This window comes from Rhinichthys klamathensis, unplaced genomic scaffold (assembly GCF_029890125.1).
Source record: "Rhinichthys klamathensis goyatoka isolate OS25496 unplaced genomic scaffold, OSU_Roscu_1.1 h1tg000767l_1, whole genome shotgun sequence".
Classification (NCBI taxonomy): Eukaryota; Metazoa; Chordata; class Actinopteri; order Cypriniformes; family Leuciscidae; genus Rhinichthys; species Rhinichthys klamathensis.
In genome coordinates, this window is record NW_026607167.1 from 22,156 (window position 1) to 50,000 (window position 27,845).

General features: G+C 37.4%; 2 protein-coding genes across 2 annotated transcripts in view; one reads left to right on the top strand and one right to left on the bottom strand.

Moving 5' to 3' along the window:
• Positions 1-727: 727 nt before the first annotated feature.
• LOC130077666 (otolin-1) lies at positions 728-6,920 on the top strand. Its single transcript, XM_056242976.1, has 5 exons — positions 728-816; positions 1,479-1,761; positions 1,849-1,929; positions 5,723-5,803; positions 5,884-6,920. Exons 1-5 carry the CDS (start codon positions 793-795, stop codon positions 6,777-6,779), a joined length of 1,365 nt encoding a protein of 454 aa, XP_056098951.1. The 5' UTR covers positions 728-792; the 3' UTR covers positions 6,780-6,920.
• Positions 6,921-10,819: 3,899 nt separating this feature from the next.
• sagb (S-antigen; retina and pineal gland (arrestin) b) overlaps positions 10,820-27,845 on the bottom strand; it is a 21,954-nt gene continuing 4,928 nt past the window's right edge. Inside the window, exons 2-16 of the mRNA XM_056242977.1 lie at positions 27,772-27,827; positions 27,566-27,626; positions 21,671-21,715; positions 20,057-20,256; positions 19,175-19,234; positions 18,490-18,557; positions 17,982-18,117; positions 16,424-16,508; positions 16,262-16,334; positions 13,092-13,229; positions 12,930-13,007; positions 12,819-12,833; positions 12,689-12,741; positions 11,718-11,721; positions 10,820-11,211 (exon numbers count right to left, since the gene is read on the bottom strand). Of these exons, the coding sequence (XP_056098952.1) occupies positions 11,118-11,211; positions 11,718-11,721; positions 12,689-12,741; positions 12,819-12,833; positions 12,930-13,007; positions 13,092-13,229; positions 16,262-16,334; positions 16,424-16,508; positions 17,982-18,117; positions 18,490-18,557; positions 19,175-19,234; positions 20,057-20,256; positions 21,671-21,715; positions 27,566-27,626; positions 27,772-27,819 (1,158 nt within the window). The 5' untranslated portion in view covers positions 27,820-27,827 and the 3' untranslated portion in view covers positions 10,820-11,117. The remainder of the gene's footprint in view (positions 11,212-11,717; positions 11,722-12,688; positions 12,742-12,818; positions 12,834-12,929; positions 13,008-13,091; positions 13,230-16,261; positions 16,335-16,423; positions 16,509-17,981; positions 18,118-18,489; positions 18,558-19,174; positions 19,235-20,056; positions 20,257-21,670; positions 21,716-27,565; positions 27,627-27,771; positions 27,828-27,845) is intronic.

Genomic DNA, 27,845 nt, shown 5'->3' on the forward strand with positions numbered 1-27,845 from the left:
TAAAATAATAAAAAATAAAAAAGTAAATAAATAAAATACATAAATACACAATTATTATTATTATTATTGCAAAAATACAAGTTACTCATTACTGTTTTTTTCTGTTTGTATTTTGGTTGAGATGCTCAAAGTAAATGTTTTGAAAGCGGCACAGATCCGCGGTGTTCCACCTTCAGGAACACAATCTACACTGACTTAATCTTGTTTCATTAATCTAGGAAAAATGACTGTCAAAACTTTATGAAATGAATGGCGCCGCTATCATTTTGTTTTCATTACAATGTGACGCTACAGCTGTCAAAATAAAAGTTTAAAATAACAAATGCACTGCTGCATTATGGGATACATAAACAGATCTGTGAAAAGATATTCAAGATTGTGGCGTTTTCTTACAGAACGAGTATCCTCTCTGTCTGTGTCTGTCTCTCTCTGTGTGTGTGTGTGTGTGTGTTCTGACCTGGATCGTGTCAGAGGACTGCTGTGTTCCCATGCTTCCCTGTAATATTAAGCATCTCCAGAGAGGCATCGACTCTCTCCCGTTACAGTCCTGACGGAGCCGCGCCTGCTATCACACTGCTGTGTCACGCACACAATGGCTTTCTCCTATTTTCTCTCTAGTGTATTATTATTACTCATAATATTCTGGGCCTAATGAGGTCGCAGAGAATGGAGAAAGAGAAAAAAATCCAACTCCCAGTGGCCGAACACACAAACACACTCGCACAGGTGGGGGTATATAAGATAAATAAGTCGATTGGACATCAGAGATTTTTTCAAACACCGAGGAAGAGCATGATGCTGAATCACTGGAACATGGTGGGTGATCAATCTGTCTCGCTTTCTGTCTGTCTGTCCATCCATCCGTCTGGTGCTGTTTTTAGATGAGAGTGAAATAGTTACTCACAATGCTAGATAGTGTCTTTTTCTATATTATTCCTTTGACTTTGCTTTGCTGGTTTGCTGAACCAAACAGAACACACTTCACTAAAAGTGTTCAGTTCACTTATAAAGTGCATTTTTGATAATTAAAAGCTTAGTGTTTAACCATTTTGGGGTTGGTCCATTTTTTGCCCATGAGTGTAGGTCTATTGTGTAGTTAAAATTTGTAGAGTAGCCTAAACCCGTTGCCTTAAAATTATTAGGTAAATAAACTTAATGCTTAATTGAAAAAAATTAAGTTATGTGAACTTGACAATTTCACATTACTTAATTTTTTTGATTAAGCATGACGTTTATTTACTTAATCATTTTAAGGCAACGGATTTACTCAATTCTTTTAAGTTGAGTCAACTGATCACTTTTTACAGTGTATAAAGGTTCCAAAAGAACCTTTTTTGGAATGGAAAGGTTCTTCATGGAACCATCAATGCCAGTAAAGAACCTTTATCTTTAAGAGTGTTCCAACCACTGAAATGAAACATTCTTGACTCTTTTTAAGACTTTTAAAACTAGATTTAACTCTATATTTTTGTCTACAGGACACAAGGAGTATTGTTGGGGTGTTGGTATGTCTGTCTTTCGGACAGTGTGCTTTTATTCCTGACTTTCGTGCTACGCCGTTAGGATTACAGCCTACTGACAACGCTTCAATGGTGTCACCATTCTCACCGGGAGCACCGGAGCCTGATTTATCTTATTGTCAGATGATTCTGGATGCTCCGGTTCCCCCCACTGCGGACCAAGTACCCTGGTACTGCATTTGCTCCGCTTGCTCCGGAAACAGAGGCCAGAAAGGAGACAGAGGCGACCGCGGATTGAATGGTACAAACACTGAGTTAAACTCTATTGTATTTTCTCTGTTGGTTTAATTTTGTCAAAGGTTTTACTAACCTCATCTGCTACTCACAGGAGCTCCTGGTAGTCCAGGTCCAAGAGGGCTCAATGGGCTTCCCGGCCGTCCAGGATTCACAGGACGTCCTGGCTTAAAGGGTGAGACTCGTACTATGCATTTGACTTCAGTACAGTATGAATGTGTGTGCATCAGTGATGGGGAAGCTAATTCACTTCATAATTTAACGTAGTTAAACTGTGGTGAAGCTACACACTTAAACTAGCAGTTAATTCCAAAAAGTTTGTTTCCTGTGAATGTGCGAGACTTCAGAATTAATTTGCTGCTTTATGCAAATGACTAAAATAATAACAAAGTGCATTTTTGATAATTAAAAGCTTGTGTTTAACCATTTTGGGGTTGGTCCATTTTTTGCCCATCAGTTTATGTCTAGTGTGTAATTAAAATTTTTAGAAAATTTCGAATGTTGGTTGTAGGTCTAGGGCAGGAGTCACCAACCCGTCGATCGCGATCGACAAGTCGATCTTGGAAGCATTTTAAGTCGATCGCGAAGAGTTTTCAAAATCAGAGAAAAAACACCAATATTTGTATTCATTATTATTTATTACTTAAAAATGCACCATGTGTGAGCCTACTGTGTGTAGTAAATGGTGTCTAGGGGATCCAGAGGCGCGCGCGCCGTTACAATGACGTCATTTTTGGCTCATGCGGACGCGTCGAGTATAAACAAGGCTTCACGCTTTAACCAGCTCAGCCACTTCACACTACGCTCACATCAAGCTCTTCAAGCTAACGATACGCAAGCTAACGAAACGATGGCACAACGGTGAGGGAGTAGGCTATTGCTAGTTTGAAATCTGCAGGGGTTTTCCTGCATAAACAATTATGAGGCGGCCGCCTCCGTCAAATTTATAGTTAAGAAACAATATAACGTTATAGACTACACACGACCAGAGTGCTGTTTTCCTGAATGCAAGCACGATTGAAACCAAGATATTGATTTCATAACAGTTCAATAAACAAATAGCCTAGTTAAAATTAAGTTACTTACATTTTTAGACGCAATTACTGTTTTTGTTCTGTTTCAGCAGCGAAAATAGTTCCAAACAACAGAATCAGCGCATCTCACAGCAACACTCATCCATTATTCATTACTGAATGATTCAGCGTTTTGACCTAATCGCTCGAGTCAAAGATTCAATTAACGTTACCCATTATTAAACCGCCTCATTCTGAATCAATCAGCCGTTTGAACGAATCGTTTGAATGAATGACTCAATGACTCGCTCATTAAGACGGCCGCCTGCCACTTCTACTGGCGGTTTAGTTTCAAAGTATCATTCTTTTCAGCATTCCTTATTTGTATATTCAAAAAATATTCAAAACAATCTCATAATCTCATTTAATACAGTTATAATTTTTCAATGTAAATTATTTAATTTAATTGGTAACAGCCTTGTCTTATTATTTTAATTGAATGAATTGATAAAATGTAAGAATTTGAAATGAAATTTAGAGCATACCAGTACATTAAATAAAATTAGGGGGAAAATGCCCTTTATAAAGGTACAAAAAATTATTCCGATAAGAGTGTTTTCAAAAATGAAACATTGACAATTTAAGTTTAAAGGGATAGGCTAAAGCCTCTGTTTAGGCTATAAAGGAAATGTAATTTTGCCAAAAGAAGAACTTTTAATTTAAATAAATGTTAATTTTAAATCAGCCTACTTCAGTGTGATATGTTACCATATTATCATGCTTAATTGAATAATTGTAATGTGATGATCAGATGCAGATATCTAAATCAAAGAATATGGGTGGTTGGCAGGTGGATTATTTTTTATTTTTAACAACAGATTCGAGTGACTCAAAGTGCACCAGATTAATGAATTTATCTTTAAAATGTACAAATTTTTCTCACGGGGGGGCATGCCCCCGGACCCCCCTAGTGTTACGATTTTACCAACTCCGCCTCATTTTGAGACAGGAAAAACCCTTTATTGGCTATTGTTAAAAGGAGATCTGTGTTTTATGTTGTTGGAAACGGGAAAGAGAATCAGTGCTGTAGATGACTGTTTTAGGCCTGTAATTGATTGATTATTGAGGTAATGAATAGTAGGCCTAGTAGGTCTGTAATTTGTGTGAAAATATTTTTGAAGAATTGAAGGATGACTGTTGTTATAATATTTTGTATGCTAGTTGCACTTACCATTTTGATTTGAAATAGCCTATGTTTTAAAAGGGAAAATGAAACAGTACATTATTGGCTTAGGCCTGTAATTGACTGATTATTGTGTTTATATATGAGTAATAAGCCTGTGGATATATACTTAACAATGTTATATTACTGTTGAAAATGTTGAATTATAGTTGACAGTTTGTATAGTTATATATACTATTTGTATAGTTAAATAAATATTTTGCTAGTGACTAACAGGCAACAAAGAATGTCAAAGTAGAACTACATTGTGGCCTTGTTTTTTCATAATTTTCTGCAAGTGGTAGATCTTGGTTTACATTTGGACTTGGGATGTGATCTTAGGCTTGAAAAGGTTGGTGACCACTGGTCTAGGGAGTAGATAAATGTTTAGGTTTAGAATGTTGGGTGTAGGTTTAGGAGTGTAGTTAGAAGTTTGGGTTAAGAATGTTGAGTGTAGTAAGAAGTTTGGGCTTAGAATGTTAAGTGTAGGTTTAGAAGCGTAGTTAGAAGTTTGGGTTTAGAATATTGGGTGTAGGTTTAGAAGCGTAGTTAGAAGTTTGGGTTTAGAATGTTGAGTGTAGTTAGAAGTTTGGGGTTAGAATGTTGGGTGTAGTTAGAAGTTTGGGTTTAGAATATTGGGTGTAGGTTTAGAAGCGTAGTTAGACACCCAATATTCGGCAGGGGGGCGGCAGTGGCTCAGTGGTTCATGTGGGTTGTCTATAAACCGGAAGGTTGGTGGTTCAATCCTTGGTTCCACCTGACCAAGTGTCGAGGTGTCCATGAGCAAGACACCTAACCCCAGCTGCTCCCGACGAGCTGGATGGCGCCTTGCATGGCTGCCGTCGCCCGTCGGTGTATGAATGAGTGAGTGAATGGGTGAATGTGAGGCAAATTGTAAAGCGCTTTGGTGGCCATTGGGTCTGTGAAAGCGCTATATAAATGCAGTCCATTTACCATTAGAAGTTTGGGTTTAGAATATTGGGTGTAGGTTTAGAAGCGTAGTTAGAAGTTTGGGTTTAGAATGTTGGGTGTAGTTAGAAGTTTGGGTTTAGAATGTTGAGTGTAGTTTTGAAGTTTGGGGTTAGAATGTTGAGTGTAGTTAGAAGTTTGGGTTTAGAATGTTGAGTGTAGTTAGAAGTTTGGGTTTAGAATGTTGAGTGTAGTTAGTGTTGGGGAAGCTAATTCACTTCATAATTTAAAGTAGTTAAACTGTGTTAAAGTAGTTCAAGTGAAAGTTTAGAATGTTGGATGTAGGTCTTGGGAGTAGATAAAGAATGTTGGGTGTAGGTTTAGGAGTGTAGTTAGAAGTTTGGGTTTAGAATGTTGAGTATAGTTAGAAGTTTAGGTTTAGAACGTTGGGTGTAGGTTTAGAAGTGTAGATAGAAGTTTTCATGAAAGTTTGGAATTCTGGCTGTAGGCCAATAGAACAGGGTGCAGGTCTAAGGGGTAGATAAAAGTTTAGGTTTAAATGTTGGGAAGGGTTAGAGATTATAAATACACCAGTTTGCAAACAGCAAAACAGACTTTTTGTACAGCTAAAATTACTGGAGGACACTGGAAGTCTATCATATTAAGAATGGCTGCATCCGCTCTTATGTTAAAAAGAAGGTGGATTAATCCTGGATGCATTTCCCAAAAGCATCATAAGCTGAAGAAGATCATTGAGACCACTGGATAGCTTGTTATTATCCAACACTGGTGTTATTTTAAATTAATTGTGTCAATTGTCGCAGGTGAAAAAGGTGATATTGGAGATAAAGGTGACACTGGTCCCACTGGGTTTTCAGGACTGAAAGGAGACAGGGGGATGAAAGGTCAGTGAAACTAATGTATTAACATTCATACAATGTCTTTCACCGGCCCTGGTGACCATGTTTGCATACGTGCTTTTCAGGTGACAAGGGTGACCGTGGTCTGGATGGTCCCACGGGAGATCAGGGTCCAAAGGGAGACGATGGTCAATGCCCGGCAACCTGTGAACCCATACCAGGGGCAGATGGTGCACCGGGTCTTCCCGGCCCTGCAGGTACACGTGGGTTACCTGGGCTGGCTGGAGACCCCGGTCCCAAAGGACTGAAGGGCGATACAGGTGTGTCAGGCGTGCCTGGCGTTCCAGGTGTGTCAGGGCAAAAGGGTGACCAAGGCCTACAGGGCCTGTGCAATTGTAGCAATGGTGCTCCAGGAACCCAGGGTGAAAAGGGTGATAAGGGTGATAAAGGAGAATTGGGTGTGACAGGGCCACAGGGTCCGAATGGAACCAGAGGACCTAAAGGTAATCAGGGAGATATGGGAATGATGGGTGTGCCTGGACCTTGCTCACCTGCCGTGAAATCTGCTTTCTCTGCCGCTTTAGTCACCCCCAATCCTCTACCGAACCGCCCAGTGCCTTTCAAACGCTCCATCTACAACATAAACCAGCACTACAACCCTGACAATGGCGTCTACACCGCCCCTGTCAACGGAACCTATGTGTTTAGCTACAATCTGCAAGTGTCCACCCGTATGCTGAAGGTCGGACTCTTCCTCAACTTTGAGGCCGTGGTGAGGACAACTACGCCAGTGGAAATGAACACCGCCTCTCAGCAGGTGGTGCTGAGTCTGAGTCAGGGTGACTGGGTGTGGGTGCAGGTGAAAGACAGCACCACTAACGGCATGTACACCGGCACTGAGTCCAGCAGCACATTTACCGGGTTTCTGTTGTACCCAGACAGATGTGATGACATGTTTGGAAGAGATTTTATCACCCAGAGAGAGTTCCCCGAGACAGATATCAAATGGGGAACTCCATAAAGCCCCACATCTGTACCCTACGCTCTTAACCTACTCCTTAAACTCTTTAACAACCCCTACATTCTAAACCAGCACCCAAATGTTTATCTACAGCTTAGACCAGGGGTAGATAACCCTGCTGCTGGAGGGCTGCCTTCATGCAGAGTTACTCCCTTAACTCTTAGTCTACACCCTCAAAACTGTAACCCGAACTGTAAAACCTACACCCAACAATCTAAACTGAAAAATGTATCTACTCCCTAGACCTGCACCCTAATCAATTAACCTATACCCAACATTCTTAATTGTCACCCAAATTTTTTACTTCACTAGACCTATTAACCTACAGCCAGAATTCTAAAGTTCCCTGCAAACTTCTAACTGCACTCCTAAACCTACACCCAAAATTCTAAATCCAAACTTCGAACTACACTCAACATTCTAAACCCAAACTTCTAACTACACTCCTAAACCTACACCCAAAATTCTAAATCCAAACTTCTAACTACGCTCCTAAACCTACACCCAACATTCTAAACCCAAACTTCTAACTACACTCAACATTCTAAACCCAAACTTCTAACTACGCTTCTAAACCTACACCCAATATTCTAAACCCAAACTTCTAACTACGCTCCTAAACCTACACCCAACATTCTAAACCCAAACTTCTAACTACACCCAACATTCTAAACCCAAACTTCTAACTACACCCAACATTCTAAACCCAAACTTCTAACTACACTCCTTAACCTACACCCAAAATTCTAAACCTAAACATTTATCTACTCCCTAGACCTACACCCAACATTCTAAACTTTCACTCTAACTAAAACTGACCAAGCCCAAAATGGTTAAACACTAAGCTTTTAATTGTCTTAACCACAAATTTGGTTAGGAAATAAGCCAAATTTAAGCAAATGCACTACTTAAAAAGCCAATGCTGTCATAAAAAAATATGGGAAATTGTGTGTGGACTCATGAATCACAATGAAACGAGTTGCATGGTGATGCTCCGGAGAGATACTGAGAAATATAATGCATTTCCATCACAGTGAAGCATACAGAAAGAGTGACATTTTAGCTGTGAAAAGTAATTTAATGCTTTGGAGTACAGAAGAATATTGCAGAATGGCTTGCTTCCCACAAATTCACAAAAAGTTGTTATCTAAGGAAGAATGATCAGATGTTATGTATCAACAAGACAATGCTCCTGCTCAAATTGCAAAGGCAACCAAGAAGTGGCTTGTGAACAAGTCCATCAAGCTCATGTTTTAACCTTTGGTCAGAGTCCAACCCTATAGTGAATATTTGGTGTCACATTAAACTCAAATCAACTGAGAGACATTTTTCATTAACTGTTTGAAGCCATTAACATTGACTCCTCTTCTTCCGGCAAAAAGCTGTATGCAAGTTGGGGAAGGTTATTCTGTGCTAAGTTACTTTATCTACAGTATTTGTAGGATTGCTAATTTCCTGACCAGTGATTTGGAATTAAAATGGATAAGACCATTAAAAGACCACTAAATATTTTGCCATTTTTTGGCTTGGCCCATTTTTTTTGTACACCCATCATTCTAAACCCAAACATTTATAGACCTAGACTTACACCCAACATTCTAAACCTACACCCAACATTCTAAACCTACAACCAACATTCTAAACCCACACCCAACATTCTAACTTTCACTCAAACTTCTACACTATAAAAAGTGATTAGTTGACTTAACTTTAAAAAAGTGAGGAAACCCGTTGCTTTTAAATTGAGTAACTAAACTTCATGCGTAATTGAAAAAAATGAAGTTATGTGGAATTGACCTACACCCAACATTCTAAAATTTCCCCCAAACTTCTAACTAAACCCCTAAACCTGCACCCTACCTTCTAGACCCACACCCTGAACTCTTAACCAAATTATTGTTAGAGTAGAGTTGTCCTCTAACAAGCCTCTAAAATGATCCAGTCTTCCACCTAACCCTAAGTATTTCTATAATATTCTACATTACACATAGATTCTATTTTAAGACCACTCAATGTAGTTTGTTTGTAGAAGTGAACCTTTGGCTGAAAGAAGAGCCGTCTCTTTCTCATGAATGGAATGAATTAGTCCAGGTGGATGTGATCGGTGTTTATTTACAGTGCATGTCTTGTAACTTGATTAACTGTATAGTACCTTCCGTGTAGATCAGTCGGGAGGTTGCTCCCCTGACACAGGTGTTTGTAAAGAATGTAAAATGAGCAGGAACGCACCAATCAGCTGTTATATCATCAGCTATTCAAAGGACACACACTGAGGATAAGAGCAAAAATGGGAATTAGAACAGGAAAGCTGGGATAGGTAATCGGAGAGAAGAGAGGCGTTGTCTTGCACAATAAAAATGTTAAACACCTGTTAGAGAGAAAGAGAGACTGTTTACGTAGAGCTTATATCTTTTGAGTTTGGATTATTCAGACACACGGGAACCTCTTACGGTGTTGCCTTTACACATTGGGGCGGGGGAGAGGGGGCCCATCCCTAAAAATGTTGTCCGGGGCGACCACTTTTTTAGCAACCACCTTGCAACATTATGACACAACATGAAAAAAACAACAATGGTGTTCATGCTCATGTTCTGTGTATTGATTACCCTTATATCTCCAATAAATTTGAAACTATTCTATAATCTGACTTTTTGTGTGTTTTTTTTCTTTTTTTTTTTTCTTCTATCCATGACCTGTTTAAGAATATTTTTATTGAAATATCTAATTTAGCAATATTCACATACAACTTGGCCTGATGTATATTTGCAAGCCTCGCCCTGGTTTCCTCAACAAAAACTAGGATTTTCAGACCACTAAGATTCAGACAAATCATTCAATCTTGATTTAAAATCTACAAGTTGGAATAGTTTAAAAGTTTAAACCTTGAGTTTAAAAGACTTGTGAGCAGAGGAGTTTTCCTGTTTGGTGTGACAATGTTTAAACTTGTGTTAACCACAAAAACTCATTCAAAAGACCCATTATGATTAGAATTATGATTAGATAACTGCTTTTCATTGTTTCAGTCAGTTATGCTGCTATATTTTCCAAACTGGTATTTTGTTATTGTGTTAGTTCAATTTATATAATCTGAAACACACTGGTTTGTAGCGCAAACAGTACTTTGCCATTCTTCTACTTATTTAGGCCTACCTATAGCATTTAATGAATAGGAAATCTCGCACATTCATCAGAAATAGCATTGAAAAAAAAAGGTACAAAATGTAGTGACCAGCCTTGCTTCAACTGTCTACATAAATCAATCATTAAGTGACTGATTTGAAACACTAGTCAGCGGTCCTCAGACCTGACTTTAGCATGATGCTAAGCTAAAAACAACATTCAAATAAGCATTGGGACACGCAACGATTGTGTAAAACAGCACATTTTAATTTGATTGATCAGTTTTATTCATCGATTGCTGCCATAAGAATGTGGGCAATGCATTAAAGTCTAGCAGTTCAATAGTACAATTGTATGTTAATGTAAGTCTTTCCCACATGATATACGTTACAGGGCTTCAGTAACAGTTCTGTAATGATGGATACAATAAAAATGTCTTTTGCTCTTTTGGGGTATAGAGATCATGTAGCTGTTTACCTTCACAAATAGTTTTTATTTTAGCTCAAAGCATTTACAGAGCAAATAACAACAGAATTTACCTCTTTAAAATGTTCACTGCAAAATAATTTGCTATGTAATACATCGATTTGTGACAAATAAAACAAATGATGTACTGTATATCTGTTTATCCTTACGGAAAGCTAATTTTAGTATTCTAGGAAGAAGCTTTTAAACTGACTTATTTGATTTTAGATGAACTGCTTGATTTTATGGTTCAAAAACATCGTATGCATCAAAACGCAAATCTTAAGCAACTGTGATTAATTTAACTAAAAGATACACTAAAAGTGTAATTAATTAAACTAAAAGATACACTCTTAAAAATGGTTCTCAATTCTTTATGCCAAAAACATTCATATAAGAAGAAATTTCTTAAATTATTGTAGGCTATAATACTTCCAGGTTAACATGTTTTTTCTAGTTATAAAGTATTTTTATGAGCTGTTTAATTAAAAGTACATTCATAAAATTATCCAATGATGGGAAGTTTTATACATGAATAATTCCATATAGAACCATTTCATTTTAAGAGTGTATATAATTATTAGCAGTGAATATATGCAGTCATTTATGATTATTCGGCCAGTTTGTTTTTCTTGGCTTATAAGTTCTCGCATTAAAACCCTACAAATTCTCAACATGCATCCACTAATGCTTTATATGCACGATTCTGCCAGCATAAAACACTTATATACGTGTCATCCGTGGAGAAAGCTCTCAAGGCTCAGCCGGAGATTCGTCATCATCGCCGATGATTCCTTTCAGATAAGAGCGTTTAAACTCCTCGAACACCAGGTCAGTTGTGTCTTCACTGAACACACACACACACACACACACACAAGCGTTAAAATCACACAAAGAGACACAAGAAACTCAATCAACGTAAAAGGCTGATGTAGAGATGAATTGGAGCACTAAATCAGAAAACAGGAACAAATGTGTTTTATGTCAACGACACACACACCCTTGTTTTGATGTCATAGAAGTGTTTCTATTGAACGGTATAACAACAGATTTGCTCAAAGAACGACGCTAAACTGGGGCTCTACACAAGAGACGAGATCGGACACTGATATCCGCAATATAACTTTCCCTTCCCAGAGCCCAACGCGGATCGTTTATCCTCTCAAGAGTGTGTGTGTTGTTGGGAAGTGTACACCACACATTGTGCAACGAACACGTGGAATCAGAGACACGAGATCTCTGTATAAAGGGTTTTATATTACAGCACATTTAGCATGAGCGGTATCACGAACCCCGCTGAATATACACCCTGATAATGGACTATTGCATTGGGAAACACAGTGACATTCTTACCTCTCTTTAGGAGGACGAGAACAGCGAGAAAACAAAGCAGACAACACTCAGTTATTATCAACGCAAGTCATACAGGGCTTTATGCAACATGTAAAATTCATCAGTTATGAAACCAGTTCATGTTCAGTGTTGTTTCAATTCAGTTCAATTATGAAATGAGTTCAAAGCAGCTCTACACAGTAAAATAATAATAAGATAATACTATTTTCACTTCAAAAATGTCCTGTTTAATTCACTTGTTTTTTAGTGTCATCATCATACAGCTCAATTCAGTTCCACATTCGCTCTGATCTGATGCAGTTACATTGATAACATTACTGAATATTAATTGTCTTCTAATCCCAATCAAATTCAGAATTATATATGCTCTGTTTCAAACCCCAGTGACCATATGTGTGCTAGAAAGTTTTATATTACAGTCGTGAGTTGTGTGTAGTTTGGTTTATGGTTATGATCACTTATGCATCATCATGCTATTTATTAAGATAGTTGACACATAATGTACTCATTCCTCAGTTTGTACAAACAAAACTCATGTTTACATATATATGAGAGCAATTGTTCTAATATTCATTACTGATGTAGTTCCTGCAAGTGTAATTTGCTCCATGTACTGTAGTACCACCGTATGTGCATTTGCGATTAACAAATTGAGTTTTTTTCAGGAACCGATGGATATTTTGTAATCATTTACTGTGATGAAAATGAATGGCTGTAAAATCACACAAAAATATTCAGGCCTTAATTTAATATTTATGCTTTTGAAATGCACACAAAAATGTCCATGCATTTAAATTATACTGTTTTAACATAAACTTGTGATGTATATTTGTCAGTCATGCATAAACTAAATGGGTAAGAAACAGGTACAATTTCTGCATTTAAAATGGCATGGCATAGGTTATTACAACATTTTTGCATGATATATATATATGATATTTATATATTTTTTTTCAGTGTGATCAGCTCACCTGGATCAGGTTTGGGATGCATGAGTTTGAAGGGAACCTCCACCGCAACCTCACTGAAACACACACGATTGCACCTTACACACTTACACACTCTGAAAGTTGAGAAAATTCTACACCAATCAAAACTCACCTGGATCCAATGACGCTGTAAGTAAAATACGCAGAAATAAAGCCATTAGCAAAGGCTTTCCTCAACACACAGATATGAACCAACACTGAACCTAAACTGGTCTTCACTCACCCCGCTGCGTTACACTTCACCACCACCCTATAGGCCACCAACATGCCCAGAATCTCCTTCAAAACCTCATCCTTCACGCTGAGGAGAACAGTGAGATAAAGAAACATCAGGGCTGAACCGTTCAGATTATCCACGTATAAATGGCCAATGATCCGCACTCACATGCTAGAGGAGGCCAGGTTAGTGTCCTCGTGCTTCAGTTTTCCATCCAGAGCGAGTCCATGTCTCTCACGGTTACTGCCCAGTAGAGGACAGAGACTGTACACCTTCTTCAGACTGGTACCAGCGGGCACAGTGTCCCTGTAACACAACATGTAACATTACAGTGACAGTACATCTACAGAACAGAGGCATACCACACTTACTGTTACATCACAAACACCAGACAAATGTAACAAAAATAATGAGACGTTAATGTAACACTCTCACAGTGACATCATAAAGACTTCAATCTGACAGTGACATCATCAAGATTCTATTCGGACAGTGACATCATAAAGATTCCATTCTGACAGTGACATCATAAAGATTCCATTCTGACAGTGACATCATAAAGATTCCATTCTGACAGTGACATCATAAAGATTCCATTCTGACAGTGACATCATAAAGATTCCATTCTGACAGTGACATCATAAAGACTCCATTCTGACAGTGACATCATAAAGATTCCATTCTGACAGTGACATCATAAAGATTCCATTCTGACAGTGACATCATAAAGACTCCATTCTGACAGTGACATCATAAAGACTCCATTCTGACAGTGACATCATAAAGATTCCTTTTTTGACAGTGACATCATAAAGACTCCAATCTGACAGTGGCATCATAAAGACTCCATTCTGACAGTGACATCATAAAGACTCCATTCTGACAGTGACATCATAAAGATTCCTTTTTTGACAGTGACATCATAAAGACTCCAATCTGACAGTGGCATCATAAAGACTCCATTCTGACAGTGGCATCATAAAGACTCCATTCTGACAGTGACATAATAAAGACTCCAATCTGACAGTGACATCATAAAGACTCCATTCTGACAGTGACATAATAAAGACTCCAATCTGACAGTGACATCATAAAGATTATATATTCGGACAGTGACATCATAAAGACTCCAATCTGACTGTGACATCATAAAGACTCCATTCTGACAGTGACATCATAAAGACTCCATTCTGACAGTGACATCATAAAGATTCCAATCTGACTGTGACATCATACAGACTCCAATCTGACTGTGACATCATAAAGACTCCATTCTGACAGTGACATCATAAAGACTCCATTCTGACAGTGACATCATAAAGACTCCAATCTGACAGTGACATCATAAAGATTCCTTTTTTGACAGTGACATCATGAAGATTCCAATCTGACAGTGACATCATAAAGATTCCATTCTGACAGTGACATCATAAAGATTCCATTCTGACAGTGACATCATAAAGACTCCATTCTGACAGTGACATCATAAAGATTCCATTCTGACAGTGACATCATAAAGATTCCATTCTGACAGTGACATCATAAAGACTCCATTCTGACAGTGACATCATAAAGACTCCATTCTGACAGTGACATCATAAAGACTCCATTCTGACAGTGACATCATAAAGATTCCTTTTTTGACAGTGACATCATAAAGATTCCATTCTGACAGTGACATCATAAAGACTCCATTCTGACAGTGACATCATAAAGACTCCATTCTGACAGTGACATCATAAAGATTCCTTTTTTGACAGTGACATCATAAAGATTCCTTTCTGACAGTGACATCATAAAGATTCCATTCTGACAGTGACATCATAAAGACTCCAATCTGACAGTGGCATCATAAAGATTCCAATCTGACAGTGACATCATAAAGATTCCATTCTGACAGTGACATCATAAAGATTCCATTCTGACTGTGACATCATGAAGATTCCAATCTGACAGTGACATCATAAAGACTCCAATCTGACAGTGACATCATAAAGATTCCAATCTGACTGTGACATCATAAAGATTCCATTCTGACAGTGACATAATAAAGACTCCAATCTGACAGTGACATCATAAAGATTATATATTCTGACAGTGACATCATAAAGACTCCAATCTGACTGTGACATCATAAAGACTCCATTCTGATAGTGACATCATAAAGACTCCATTCTGACAGTGACATCATAAAGATTCCAATCTGACTGTGACATCATACAGACTCCAATCTGACTGTGACATCATAAAGACTCCATTCTGACAGTGACATCATAAAGACTCCAATCTGACAGTGACATCATAAAGATTCCTTTTTTGACAGTGACATCATGAAGATTCCAATCTGACAGTGACATCATAAAGACTTCAATCTGAAGGTGACATCATAAAGATTCCATTCTGACAGTGACATCATAAAGACTTCAATCTGACAGTGACATCATAAAGATTCCATTCTGACAGTGACATCATAAAGACTCCAATTTGACAGTGACATCATAAAGATTCCTTTTTTGACAGTGACATCATAAAGACTTCAATCTGAGAGTGACATCATAAAGACTCCAATCTGACAGTGACATCATAAAGATTATATATTCTGACAGTGACATCATAAAGACTCCAATCTGACAGTGACATCATAAAGGTGACATAATGTAATCCACGGTAACAGTGATCCAAATGTTACATATGGAACTAGTGAGCTGCTTATCTATTCCAAAATGTTTCTAATCCTATATTAAAAGTAGCAATGAATTCTTCATGGAGAAGTATACCCAGAATGCACTGCGATAAGCTCAATGAACCAAACGGACCCTTTTCAAATTTCATCATTCTAATATGCTGATTTGCTGCTCAAGAAACATTTCTGATTATTATCAATGTTGAAAACAGTTCGTATACAGTCCCTGAAAACTGATACATTTAAAATTTCAGGATTCTTTGATGACTAGAAAATTCAAAAGAACAGCATTTATTTGAAATAGAAATCTTTTGTGACATGATAATTATGATTTACAAAGTTAATTATTGCAAAAATAAATAATATAACAATAATATAAAATCTCCATCATCCAAAATGATGTGCAAAGCCAAGAAAAACGTCAATCGTGACTACACACTTACAGTACATTTCATTCAATACTGAGGATATGGATGAAAACAAACAGCTCAATGATCCACTTTACCGCGTTTTGCGTGTTTTATGCTTAAACTATGAAGTCGCGGAGTGACTGAATCACCTCAGAATACAGAGAACTCATTCGTTCTATTATGTCATAAGAGCATGTGACATTACTGTGACATCACTGACTGTAAGAACGTGTGTTTGTACTCACATGGTCTCATCATAGGCCACAGGACTGATGTATTTGTCATTGGAGTAAAGCACCACACTAGTGACCTGCTCCACTGTGATACGGAGAAACAGAAAACACACACTGTAACACACTGAACACACACTTTTGCCCCAGTTTAGAGTGAGCACTGTGTTTATGTACCTGAGACTGACACGTCCTTCACATTTCTGCTGGAACTGTTGTCGATGTCCACGCTGATGTTGATCATCTCTCCGTGGTAGTAAGTCTGTAACGTACAATCGCAGATTCAAATGGATTTTGGATGTTTGGATATGGAATACAGTCAAACCAGAATTTTTTCAGACCTTCGAATACTGACAGAAGACTCACTTTATTAACAATAATATATTTCTATTGTTCAATCAAGCAATCTATCCCCATTTATTGTTCTATATATCATTCTATATACAGTCAAACCAGAATTTATTCAGACCTTCCACATTTCTCACTTTATCACAGTTTATTCGCTATAGTTTAGAAAATGGTAGTAAAATATGAGCAGAACTCAGAGTTATTAGATCAGCTGATATTTGACTGGTTTTGTCCGTCCTTCTGTTAGACTCTCACAGATGAATTATGTTGAATATCTGTCAGCTGTTAAATTTAACTACACAATTAGATAATACCAGTTTAGCTCAACCAATCACCAAGCAATGCTTCATGTTGTTCAGTCTGTGTCATTAGCAATTACAATCATTAGCAATTACAGAAAAAACACTTAAGAAAACATGATCAGGTCAAAGTGTCGGAATAATTTTTGGTCCCAAATGTTTAAAAATGTTACTGGTAGTCACTGTATGAAGAATCTTTGGGTATATGTCACAGTTTACTTTAATTATTTATTTTGCTCTCCACACTGTGTCCTGCACACACTAGTAAAAAAAAAATAGCACAAATTATATCTGGTGTCTGAATAATTTTTGGTTTCACTGTATATGTTTTTGGTTGCACCTCTTGACTGTATATGTTTATAGTTGCACCTCTTGACTGTGTATGTTTATGGTTGCACTTCTTGACTGTATATGTTTATAATTGCACCTCTTGACTGTATATGTTTATGGTTGCACTTCTTGACTGTATATGTTTATGATTGCACCTCTTGACTGTATATGTTTATGGTTGCACTTCTTGACTGTATATGTTTATGGTTGCACCTCTTGACTGTATATGTTTATGGTTGCACTTCTTGACTGTATATGTTTATGGTTGCACCTCTTAACTGTATATGTTTATGGTTGCACTTCTTGGCAGTATATGTTTATGGTTGCACTTCTTGACTGTATATGTTTATAGTTGCACCTCTTGACTATATGTTTATGGTTGCACTTCTTGACTGTATATGTTTATGGTTGCACTTGACTGTATATGTTTATGGTTGCACTTGACTGTATATGTTTATGGTTGCACTTCTTGGCTGTGTATGTTTATGGTTGCACTTATTGACTGTATATGTTCATGGTTGCTCCTCTTGACTGTATATGTTTATGATTGCACTTCTTGACTGTTTATGGTTGCACCTCTTGACTGTATATGTTTATGGTTGCACTTCTTGACTGTATATGTTTATGATTGCACTTGACTGTATATGTTTATGGTTGCACTTCTTGACTGTATATGTTTATGGTTGCACTTCTTGACTGTATATGTTCATGGTTGCTCCTCTTGACTGTATATGTTTATGGTTGGACCTCTTTCTCACCTCTTTCTCCAGACTGACACGCATGTGCAGCGGTTTATCAGACATCACAAATTCACAGGTGGTCTCGGCCGACGGGACCGCGCCACCTTTATCTGGAGCATACTGGATCTTTCTGATGGCCAACCGGACCGAACTCCTGCAGAGAGAGAGAGAGAAAGAGAGAGAGAGAGAGAGAGAGAGAGAGAGAGAGAGAGATGCGTTTATAGAGCAAAGAGTTGGAGTCTTGATCTTGTGGTTTTGCTCTCAGGACCCTCAAGACCACATGATAATGATCTGGGTCTCAGACAAGACAACAATCCATTAAAAATTATAATTGCCTCAACCACTAAACAGCACAATATCTACAAGGCTTCTGATTGGCTACTATTTTGCATTTTCTTTTTTATTTCAGTGCGTTAAAATAGTAAGCCTCGCTCTTGGCCTTGAGGTGTCTTGTATTGGTCAGGTTTAGTTTTTGGTCAGGTTTAGTTTTTTCTTTTGTTGGTCTGGCGTTTGTGACTTTTCTCACCTCTTTTGGGCTTTTTCATCTTGATTTTCTGCACAGAACGCCTTCACCTCAAACTCCACTGCACAGCGCTGCACAAACACACACGCGCAACTTTTACTCCAATTAATTAGACAAATAAATTTCTAAGCATGGTTAGATAAACAAACTAAAACCATAAAAAATCATTCATTACTTGAAATTAAAGCTGCACGATTAATCGTTAAAAGATTGTGATCTCGATTCAAACACTCAAGCAATCTTATTCCTTGTATCATTGCATCGTTACACCAGTAGGTGGCGTCAAGTGACTGTTAAAAATATATTTGTCATTGAATCATTCACTCAAGAGATTCGTTCAAAAACACTGATTCATCCAGTAATGAAACGTGTGAAGTCTATGAGTGAGTGAGTCATTGAATCATTTATTCAACCGATTAAAAAAAAAGTAATAATGACTATACTAATAAATTCTAATTAATTAAATAAACATTTTGTCAGAGCCTCTAGTAAATTACAATTAGTTGTCTATGCAGAATCCTGGGAGAATTGTGATCTGTATTAAAAAAACATTCTAAACATCAGAATAACTAGCTTTACTTTAAATAAAATAAATGTAAAAAAACATTTCCCATTTTCATTTAGTGCAACTTGATGTACTAAAACGACTAAACCTAAAACTGAAATATTTTAATAGTAAAAATATCACCTTTCCTGGGTCTGTGGACGCCGGCTGCAGAGCTACAGAACACGGCAGGTTATCTGGAAACTGAGAGAGAAATCACAACATATTCACCCACACAAACCCACTTAAACTGCCCCTATTCTGCTTTTCAGATATGATCTGTCATGTAGTGTGTAATATGGCTGTTTATGAATGTAAAAGATCTATAGTTTCAAATGTCAAAGTGCAGATAAACGTAGTTTTTGTCTCTCAAAAGAAAGAAGTGATTCTGAACTGCTTGAAACGAGTCGTCAGTAATTCAGTCTCACTTCCTGTTGAACCGCCGTTGGTTTGTAACTAATTTGCATAAAGCCAGCCTGTGGTCTTGATTGGCTGAACAGCGTCTCTAAGCCCCGCCCTCAAACACTGTAGTGTATCTGAGACTGGGAGAGTTCGGTTCGTGTTGTTCATGTGGAGAAGACGCTGTTTTCTGCTGACAAAGCAAATCCACTGTGATGAGATTGATACGGTAAAACCCACGCCATCGCCACTGTTCGTATCACTGTGTGTCAAGAGCTGAGACTCACATATGATCATGAGCGTTTGCTTTCTGACCAATCACAGCAGACTGGGCCGTCTGACCAATCAGAGCAGAGCAGCTCTCAGAGAGGCGGGGTTTAGAGAGACTGAATCTGCAAACGAAGCGTTTCAGACACTGAGAGAAAAGAGCTGAAGCTGCAGTGGATATTATGAGATAATTAAAATGTTTTTAACTTGGATGCATGTAAACTTATTGAAGGAGAGTCAAAAAAAACAAATTAGGAACCTTTAAAATAGCATAATAGGTGCACTTTCAAGAAAAAGTTTACATCCGTCTTCTTGTGCTGTTTGCATACATGAATAAAAGCGATCAGAATGGACTCTAACCTCAAAGAAGAAGGGATACGCATTGTCTCCGAGCTTGCGCAGGATCTTCTCTTGCACTTTAGTGTGTACGCTGCGCTCCTTGTCCTGGAGAGGAGGATAGACCTGCCGTGTGCACAGGAAAATATCCCTGCGGAACGCTATTCCCATGACGTCCATATCGTCCCGACCGTAGCGGAACGTGCAGGACAGCATGACGTAGACTAGAGGAGATAAACACACACACGGCAGACTCATCAATCGACATGTGTTTCATAGGCTCAACACACACACACACACACACACACACACATTCATCAATCGACATGTGTTTCATAGGCTCAACACACACACACACATTCATTAATCTACATGTGTTTCATAGGCTCAACACACACACACATTCATTAATCTACATGTGTTTCATAGGCTCAACACACACACACACACACACATTAATTATATGTTTCATAGGCTCAACACACACACACACACACACACATTAATTGATCTACATATGTTTCATAGGCTCAACACACACACACACACACACACACACATTAATTGATCTACATATGTTTCATAGGCTCAACACACACACACACACACACACACACACACATTCATTAATCTATATGTTTCATAGGCTCAACACACATACACACACACATTTATTATATGTTTCATAGGCTCAACACACACACACACACACACACATTAATTGATCTACATATGTTTCATAGGCTCAACACACACACACACACACACACACACACACATTCATTAATCTATATGTTTCATAGGCTCAACACACATACACACACACACCTACAGCAGATTCATTCATCTACATATTTCATAGGCTCAACACGCACAAACACACATTCATTAATCTATATGTTTCATAGGCTCAACACACACACACACACACACATATTCATTAATCTACATATTTCATAGGCTCAACACACACACACACACACACACACACACACACACACACACACACACACACACACACACACACACACACACACACACACACACATTAATTGATCTACATATGTTTCATAGGCTCAACACACACACAAACACACACACACACACACACACACACACACACATTAATTGATCTACATATGTTTCATAGGCTCAACACACACACACACATGTCTGGTCCACTATCTTTGTGGGGACTCTCCATAGGCGTAATGGTTTTTATACTGTACAAACTGTATATTCTGTCCCCTTACACTAACCCTACCCATCACACACACACACACACACACACACACACACACACACACACACACACACACACACACACACACACACCCTACCCCTAAACCTGCCCATCACAGAAAACTTTCTGCTCTTTTACATTTTCTAAAAAACATCATTAAGTATGTTCATTAATCAATTTCCCTTGCGGGGACCATTGGCTAATCCTCACAATGTAGGCGATTTCACGTTTTACTATTCTTGTGGGGACATTTGGTCCTCACAATGTAATAAAAACAAGAGCACACACACACACACACACACACACACACACACACACACACACACACACACACACACACACACTCACTCACACACAGCTCAGCACTGCCATCTGTCTGTGAATGTGTCTCTCACCTTTCTTTCCTTTCGTCTGCTCTGGGTCGATCAGCACAACACCGTCTGACACACGAGAGAGAGAGAGAGAGAGCGAGAGAGAGAGAGAGAGAGAGAGAGAGAGATACACGTTACTCTCGTCAGGGTTATCTTACTGTAACTCAGATGACTATTATATATATTTTCAGTTTTCATTTTCATTTTGATTAAAGTTTTAGACATATTTAAAAACAACGAATAAGATGATATATAAAATGTGTTCAAAATAAAAACTATATATAAGTATTTTTAAAAAAGAATACAAATTACAGAAACAAAATCAATATATGGTTTTAATTTTTAATTAAGCTTTAGTTATTTTAGTACATCAAATTAAACTAAATGAAAATGAGAAATCTAGCTTAAATAAAATAACTTTTTAAAAATACATTTTATCTCAGTTAAAGTTTATTGTATTTTAAATTACAAAAGTTTTTTATGGTTTTGGTTTTAGTTTTAGTAACTATAATAATTCTGCTCTACATTCACTTCAGTGCGATGTACGGTATTCATAATGCACATTTTAATGCATTATATAAATAATAATAACCACAGTTCAAATGCATTATAATATTTGCAAATTCCTTATTACATCTGAAATTGGTTGTCATGTGTTTTAATGCATTATACTTTCTAATGGTGCAACATAAGTATTATAATGTATTATAACTGTGAGACAATACAATGCATTATAAGGTGCATTACAAGGCATAATTAATGCATTAATAATGCATTATATATAAAGAATGTAAGTAAAGTGTTTTAGGTCAGAGCAGGGAACTACACTGCGACCAAAATGGTCGCATATGCGACCTTTTGCAACCCGTTCTCTCAGTTAAACAAGCGCGAATCCGCGAAGCCAACTTGATGTGTTGAATGCTCAGAGCGCGTTATAAAACGTATTCTTAAAATACACATTTCTGTTTTAATAAATGCTCATAGTAAATCATAGCATATTGCCTAAAACATTAGGTAGGTACAAAAATAATCAAACGGTGATACATTTGCGACTCATTAAAAATTAGGGTCGCAATGGCATTTCAAAAGGGAGAACGAGCAGAGAGAGTGAAAGCCCCAGTCGCGCGCGCGCTCTCTCTCCCTCCCTCGCTCATAATAATGAATTGAGTTGACTGAATATCTTTGAGAATACACGATGGTAAAAGGTCGGGAGACCGAAGTTTTTTTTTTTTCTGAACTACCACTGGTTGTGAATTGTGCTAAAATAACGTTGCCTCATCTTCTCTGAAAAGCTTTCCACACATTCAGATGGCATAAACCACTCTTTCAATAAACAAAACAAAAAATCTATCTGGTGATGAAATGTTTTCTGTGTTGAGACAAATCTTGTGCGATGTCCTAAACTGCCTGGATAATCACACAACGTGTGCCGTGGTCCGTTAATGACACGTCCGATTCGCGAACTGACTCCTTTGAACCGATTCACTTTAATGAATGGTTAAAATAACAACTGGGCCCGTATGTATAAAGCCACTCAGAGTAAAATTTTAGTCTCAAGTCTGTCAAAATTCTAAGAATTACATAATTTTACTCTTATTCCTAAACGTAAGAATAAGTGTGATTCATAAAAGTTCCTAAGTGCTAAGACTTGGTCTCAGCTCCTAAATTATTTAAGAGAGCTGGAGAGGTCTCCTAACCTAGTTAGGAGTAACAAGATGGCAGCAGAGAGGTTAGGCCATGCACTTTTCAACGAAAATATGATGTATTGTAGTTAAATGAGTTGATCAAACAATAAAAAAAAAGTTTAATCATCAAGGTATTCTATTTGTAACTTACCTTTAAAAAGTTTCATAGCAATGAAATTAAAGTAATAATTATATTTTTGGCCACTGGAGAAATGCAGCAGTGCACCTGTGATGACTCGGGCCCTTCAGTCCACAGTTATAGGCTCTAGAATAGCACTATTGTGACACTGACCACACCAAATATACAGTGGTGGCCAAAAGTGATGTGCGGAGTTTTTAAAAAAAATGACCCTACAAGTTTGCTTAAACCATCAAATTATGAGGAAAATATGGCAAAATGACGTGACAAATACATTTATTAACAGCCCAGCAAGCAAGTATTGTGTTATAAAGTTTTGTTGCGTAGGTCCCGTCCGTAGCTCGCATTTAAAGACGAAGGCAGGGGCGCAGCGACCCCCGGGAGGTATGAGGTATGGACAGATGAAGGACCCCCAGGATTGGATAGATGAGAAGGTAATAAGTGACGTGACAATTTAGTCTTCCTGGCAGAAATTAAGCTAAAGCTTTTATTTCCATTGTAAAAAATCATTAGTTATCTATTTAGTTCATTTATCTATACAGCCACTCTGGTGAAAACAGTGATGTCATCGTCCAGTTCAGTTCAGTTCTCATATAATGTATCAATGCAGGCAGATCAATATTATTTTTAAATATTAAGTGACAAATAAGGGCAAACTACAGCTACAGGTTTTAGAAAAACAAAACAAAAAAGAGAGAGGGAAAATTCTTAACTGGTGATATAAGACAGGCTTGGGAGGGATTAAATAGATTAATGGGTAGGCCAAATAAAAAGGATGATAACTGTAAGTAAAAGTTTTATTAATGATTTAAAATAACTTTTATGGTAGATTTGACACTGTGAAAGGCAAGACTGAATGTGATGAGATATAATCTCCCTGCAGAATCATCAATAGTTATCACTGAGGCCGATGTCATGGCAAGCCTTTGTAAACTAAGGCCTAATAAGACCACTGGCCCAGATGGTTTAAAAGCATGCCTTCTTAAAGAGTGTGCTCCTCAACTAAAAGGAGGTTTTGCAAGGTTGTTCCAATTACTTTTGGACACAGGTAAAGTGCAAAAATTATGGAAGTACTCAATAATTAGGCCTGTGGCAAAAAAGCCAAGGGCGAGCATGCCAAATGACTTCCGGCCCATTGCAATAACTTCTATATTGTGTAAAACTATGGAACGAGTTTTAGCTAATCATCTAACTTCGACTGTCGCCTCTAGGTTAGATTCACTTCAGTTTGCATATAAGAGTAACAGAGGTACAGATGATGCTGTACTGACACTGCCTAATACAGTTACAAAACATCTCATGCATCCCAAAGCATATGTCAGGGTTTTATTCGTGGATTTTAGCTCGGCTTTTAATTCAATGAAGATTCATATTCTCTTAACAAGACTGGTTGATCTGGATGTTAATACAGGTTTAGTTCGCTGGATTAGAAATTTTCTTTCTTGTCGTACACAGAGGGTCTGTGTTCGAGGGACTGTGTCTGATATGCTAACTTTAAGTACAGGTTGCCCACAAGGCTGTGTCCTTTATGTGCTCTTCTCTCTTTTTACTAATAAGTTTACGATTAAAGAAGAACATTTTAGATTGTTCAAATACGCTGATGATATGGCCTTAGTGGGCCTATTGGACAAAACTAATTTGTTATATGACGCTGCCTATCTGGCTCACATTAAGGCCCTGGAGAATTAGTGTCATTTTAGCCAACTAGAAATTAACGTGGCAAAGACAAAAGAATAGGTTATCTGCCCAAAAGCAGATATGTCAATCCAGCCAATTTCACTTGTGGGTCAACAAGTTGAAATTGTGAAGAAGTTTAAATAGATTCTAATAGTTTAAATTCAATTCTTGATTCACACATGAATTTTGCTGATAATTCAGACTAGCTTTTTAAAAAGTGTTCGCAACATTTATTTCTTCTTAGACAACTTAGTGGCCTTGGAGTTAGTCAGCATATTTTAGAACTTGTGTACAAATCCATGGTAGAGAGTGTACTAACTTTTCATCTCACAGCCTGGTATGATCATTTAAATTGCAGATCTAAGAACAAACTTGCCACAGAGGCCACTAGTACAGCTCTATGCTGAAAGGGCGAAGAAGGCAAGGACTATTCTTGCAGATAGTTCTCATCCTCTCTTCAGTCAATTTGAGCCCATGAAATCGGGTAGAATGCTACAGAAAAAATATGTTTAAGAGGTCTTTTATTCCAAATGCTGTTAAAATTCTCAACTCGGCAAGTAAATGATAATCCAAATGACTATAGTATGAAATGTGATTATTACGTATTTATTTTTTATGAATTGTGATCTGTCTGTTTTATGTCTTTGTCTTCTATTATGGTCTGTATATTTATTTTAATGGCTGGTGAGCTAAAGACAATTTTCCACCTTGGTGGACAATAAAGATATTACAATTAAAAAGCTCACAGGAGAAAAAAATCATATATTGTCTGCAACATAATCATTTATTAATATTTGATTTTCATCTCTTGTTTTTTCACCTGTTCATAATTTATTTGTATGACAGCTTGGCTAAAAATTATGTCAATTTGGAATGTTTCATTGTGTTATCACAAATAAACAATTGACTCCAGGCACAACTACACAATACGCTTACAAAATATTAAACACATTTTTAATACTATTTGAATAAAGGGTGAATCTGACAATTTTCCTTCAATACTAATTTGTGATCATTTTGCACAATGCAAAGCCATTTAAAAAAATACATTTAAACATTAAAGTTTCAGTGTCTTAATTAAATTATTTTATTATAATTACATTAAATAATTGGTGTCATGCTGCTGTGACCTCACCCTTGCAGGCTCACTATTGGCTGATTCAGAGGGTGAGGGCGGCCATTTTGCGTTGACATCATTGTAGTCCTTAGTTTGCAGCACTTAAGTCCCACTTCAGTCAGCACTTAAGAATCAGTCTTATACTTTACTGAAAGTTGCTTTTAGCTGCTTTATAAAAGTCTCCTACTCTTAGAAAAGTCCTACTATTACAAAGTATTTTTTTACACTTAAGTCAAAGCTTAAGACTATTCTTAAGATCATTTCTTAGAAGTTTTATACATACTGGCCCTGATCTGTCCAACACTGAACTCAAGAGTCATTCTAGAATGATTCATTCTTTCCAAGTAGAGCTATTCAAGTCATCTGGTGAAATTGTTTTTATATCGCAATATATATCGCAGAAAAATCAAATATCGCAATGTAAAAAATTTTTTTTTTAAAATTTTACCAATATCGTGCAGCCCTACTGTAAATTCTGTGGGCCTTCAATTGCAGGACTGTCCAAATTTGTAACTGCGTCAAAACAATTCAAACACGAATCATTGAAGCTTCACAATGACATATTATATTTATTTTACTTTTCCTTAAGAGTTCAGAAGTCTGCCCATCTGTGCCAACCATAGCATGGTGAAATCCAAAAGAAATTAATTTAGCACTTTATTGTGTAGGCTACTGTATTTTCTATTGCAGTAAATCTATCCCAACCATTTTTAAAGAAAACAAGAAGGCATGTGTTTTAAAAGATGGAGAGTAAAATAAAAAGCACATCTGTATGCAATACAGTTTCACTATTGGTCATTATTATCCAGAGCGGCTTACTATATAAATAATTTGTGCGACCAAATCATGTTTTGCGCTAGTAACTGAAAAAGTTAGTAGCGCAAGTGCCACCAGTGGAAAATGTTAGTGTAGTTCCCTGTCAGAGGGCTTCTGCTGACAAAACAGAGTGTGACATCATATCCTGTTGCCCATGGCGTTTATATCATCAAAGCCACAAACAAGAAATACATTTCAGAAATGAACATTCATTTAGAAATTTTCACTGGAACTATTTTTGTCATGGGATACAAATCTGTCACAAGTTTATTTTTCTTTATTGGTAACTTGATTGTGTTTTTTTTCTCTTTTTTTTCTTCAACATTTAACGTATTGTATTGTTACTATTATAACGAATGTGAACTGGAAAGACTGAAATGTTGTTGTTGTTGTTAATAAAACATATATATTTTTTTATCATCATCAAAGCCTGGTGTGGCTGTACATTGATTTGCATGTGAGCCGTGATTGGCTGCTAAACTCACCAACAGGATCAACAAAGTCGCAGTGATCCACGAAATCCCGTTTTCCCATGTAAACGCCAACCTATGACATCACAAAGTTATCCGGTCAGCACTAACACACAAACATTAGGTGACGCTAACAACACACACACAACTACACGAAACAGCACTGATACAAAGACGCTAAAATGGACTAAAAACATGTGAAGGGACGGACAGAGACTCACAGATTTGTCTCTGGAGAGTTTCTTGTAGATGACGTGTTTGGGACTCATTCTGTCTCCTAAAGCAGAAATAGAAA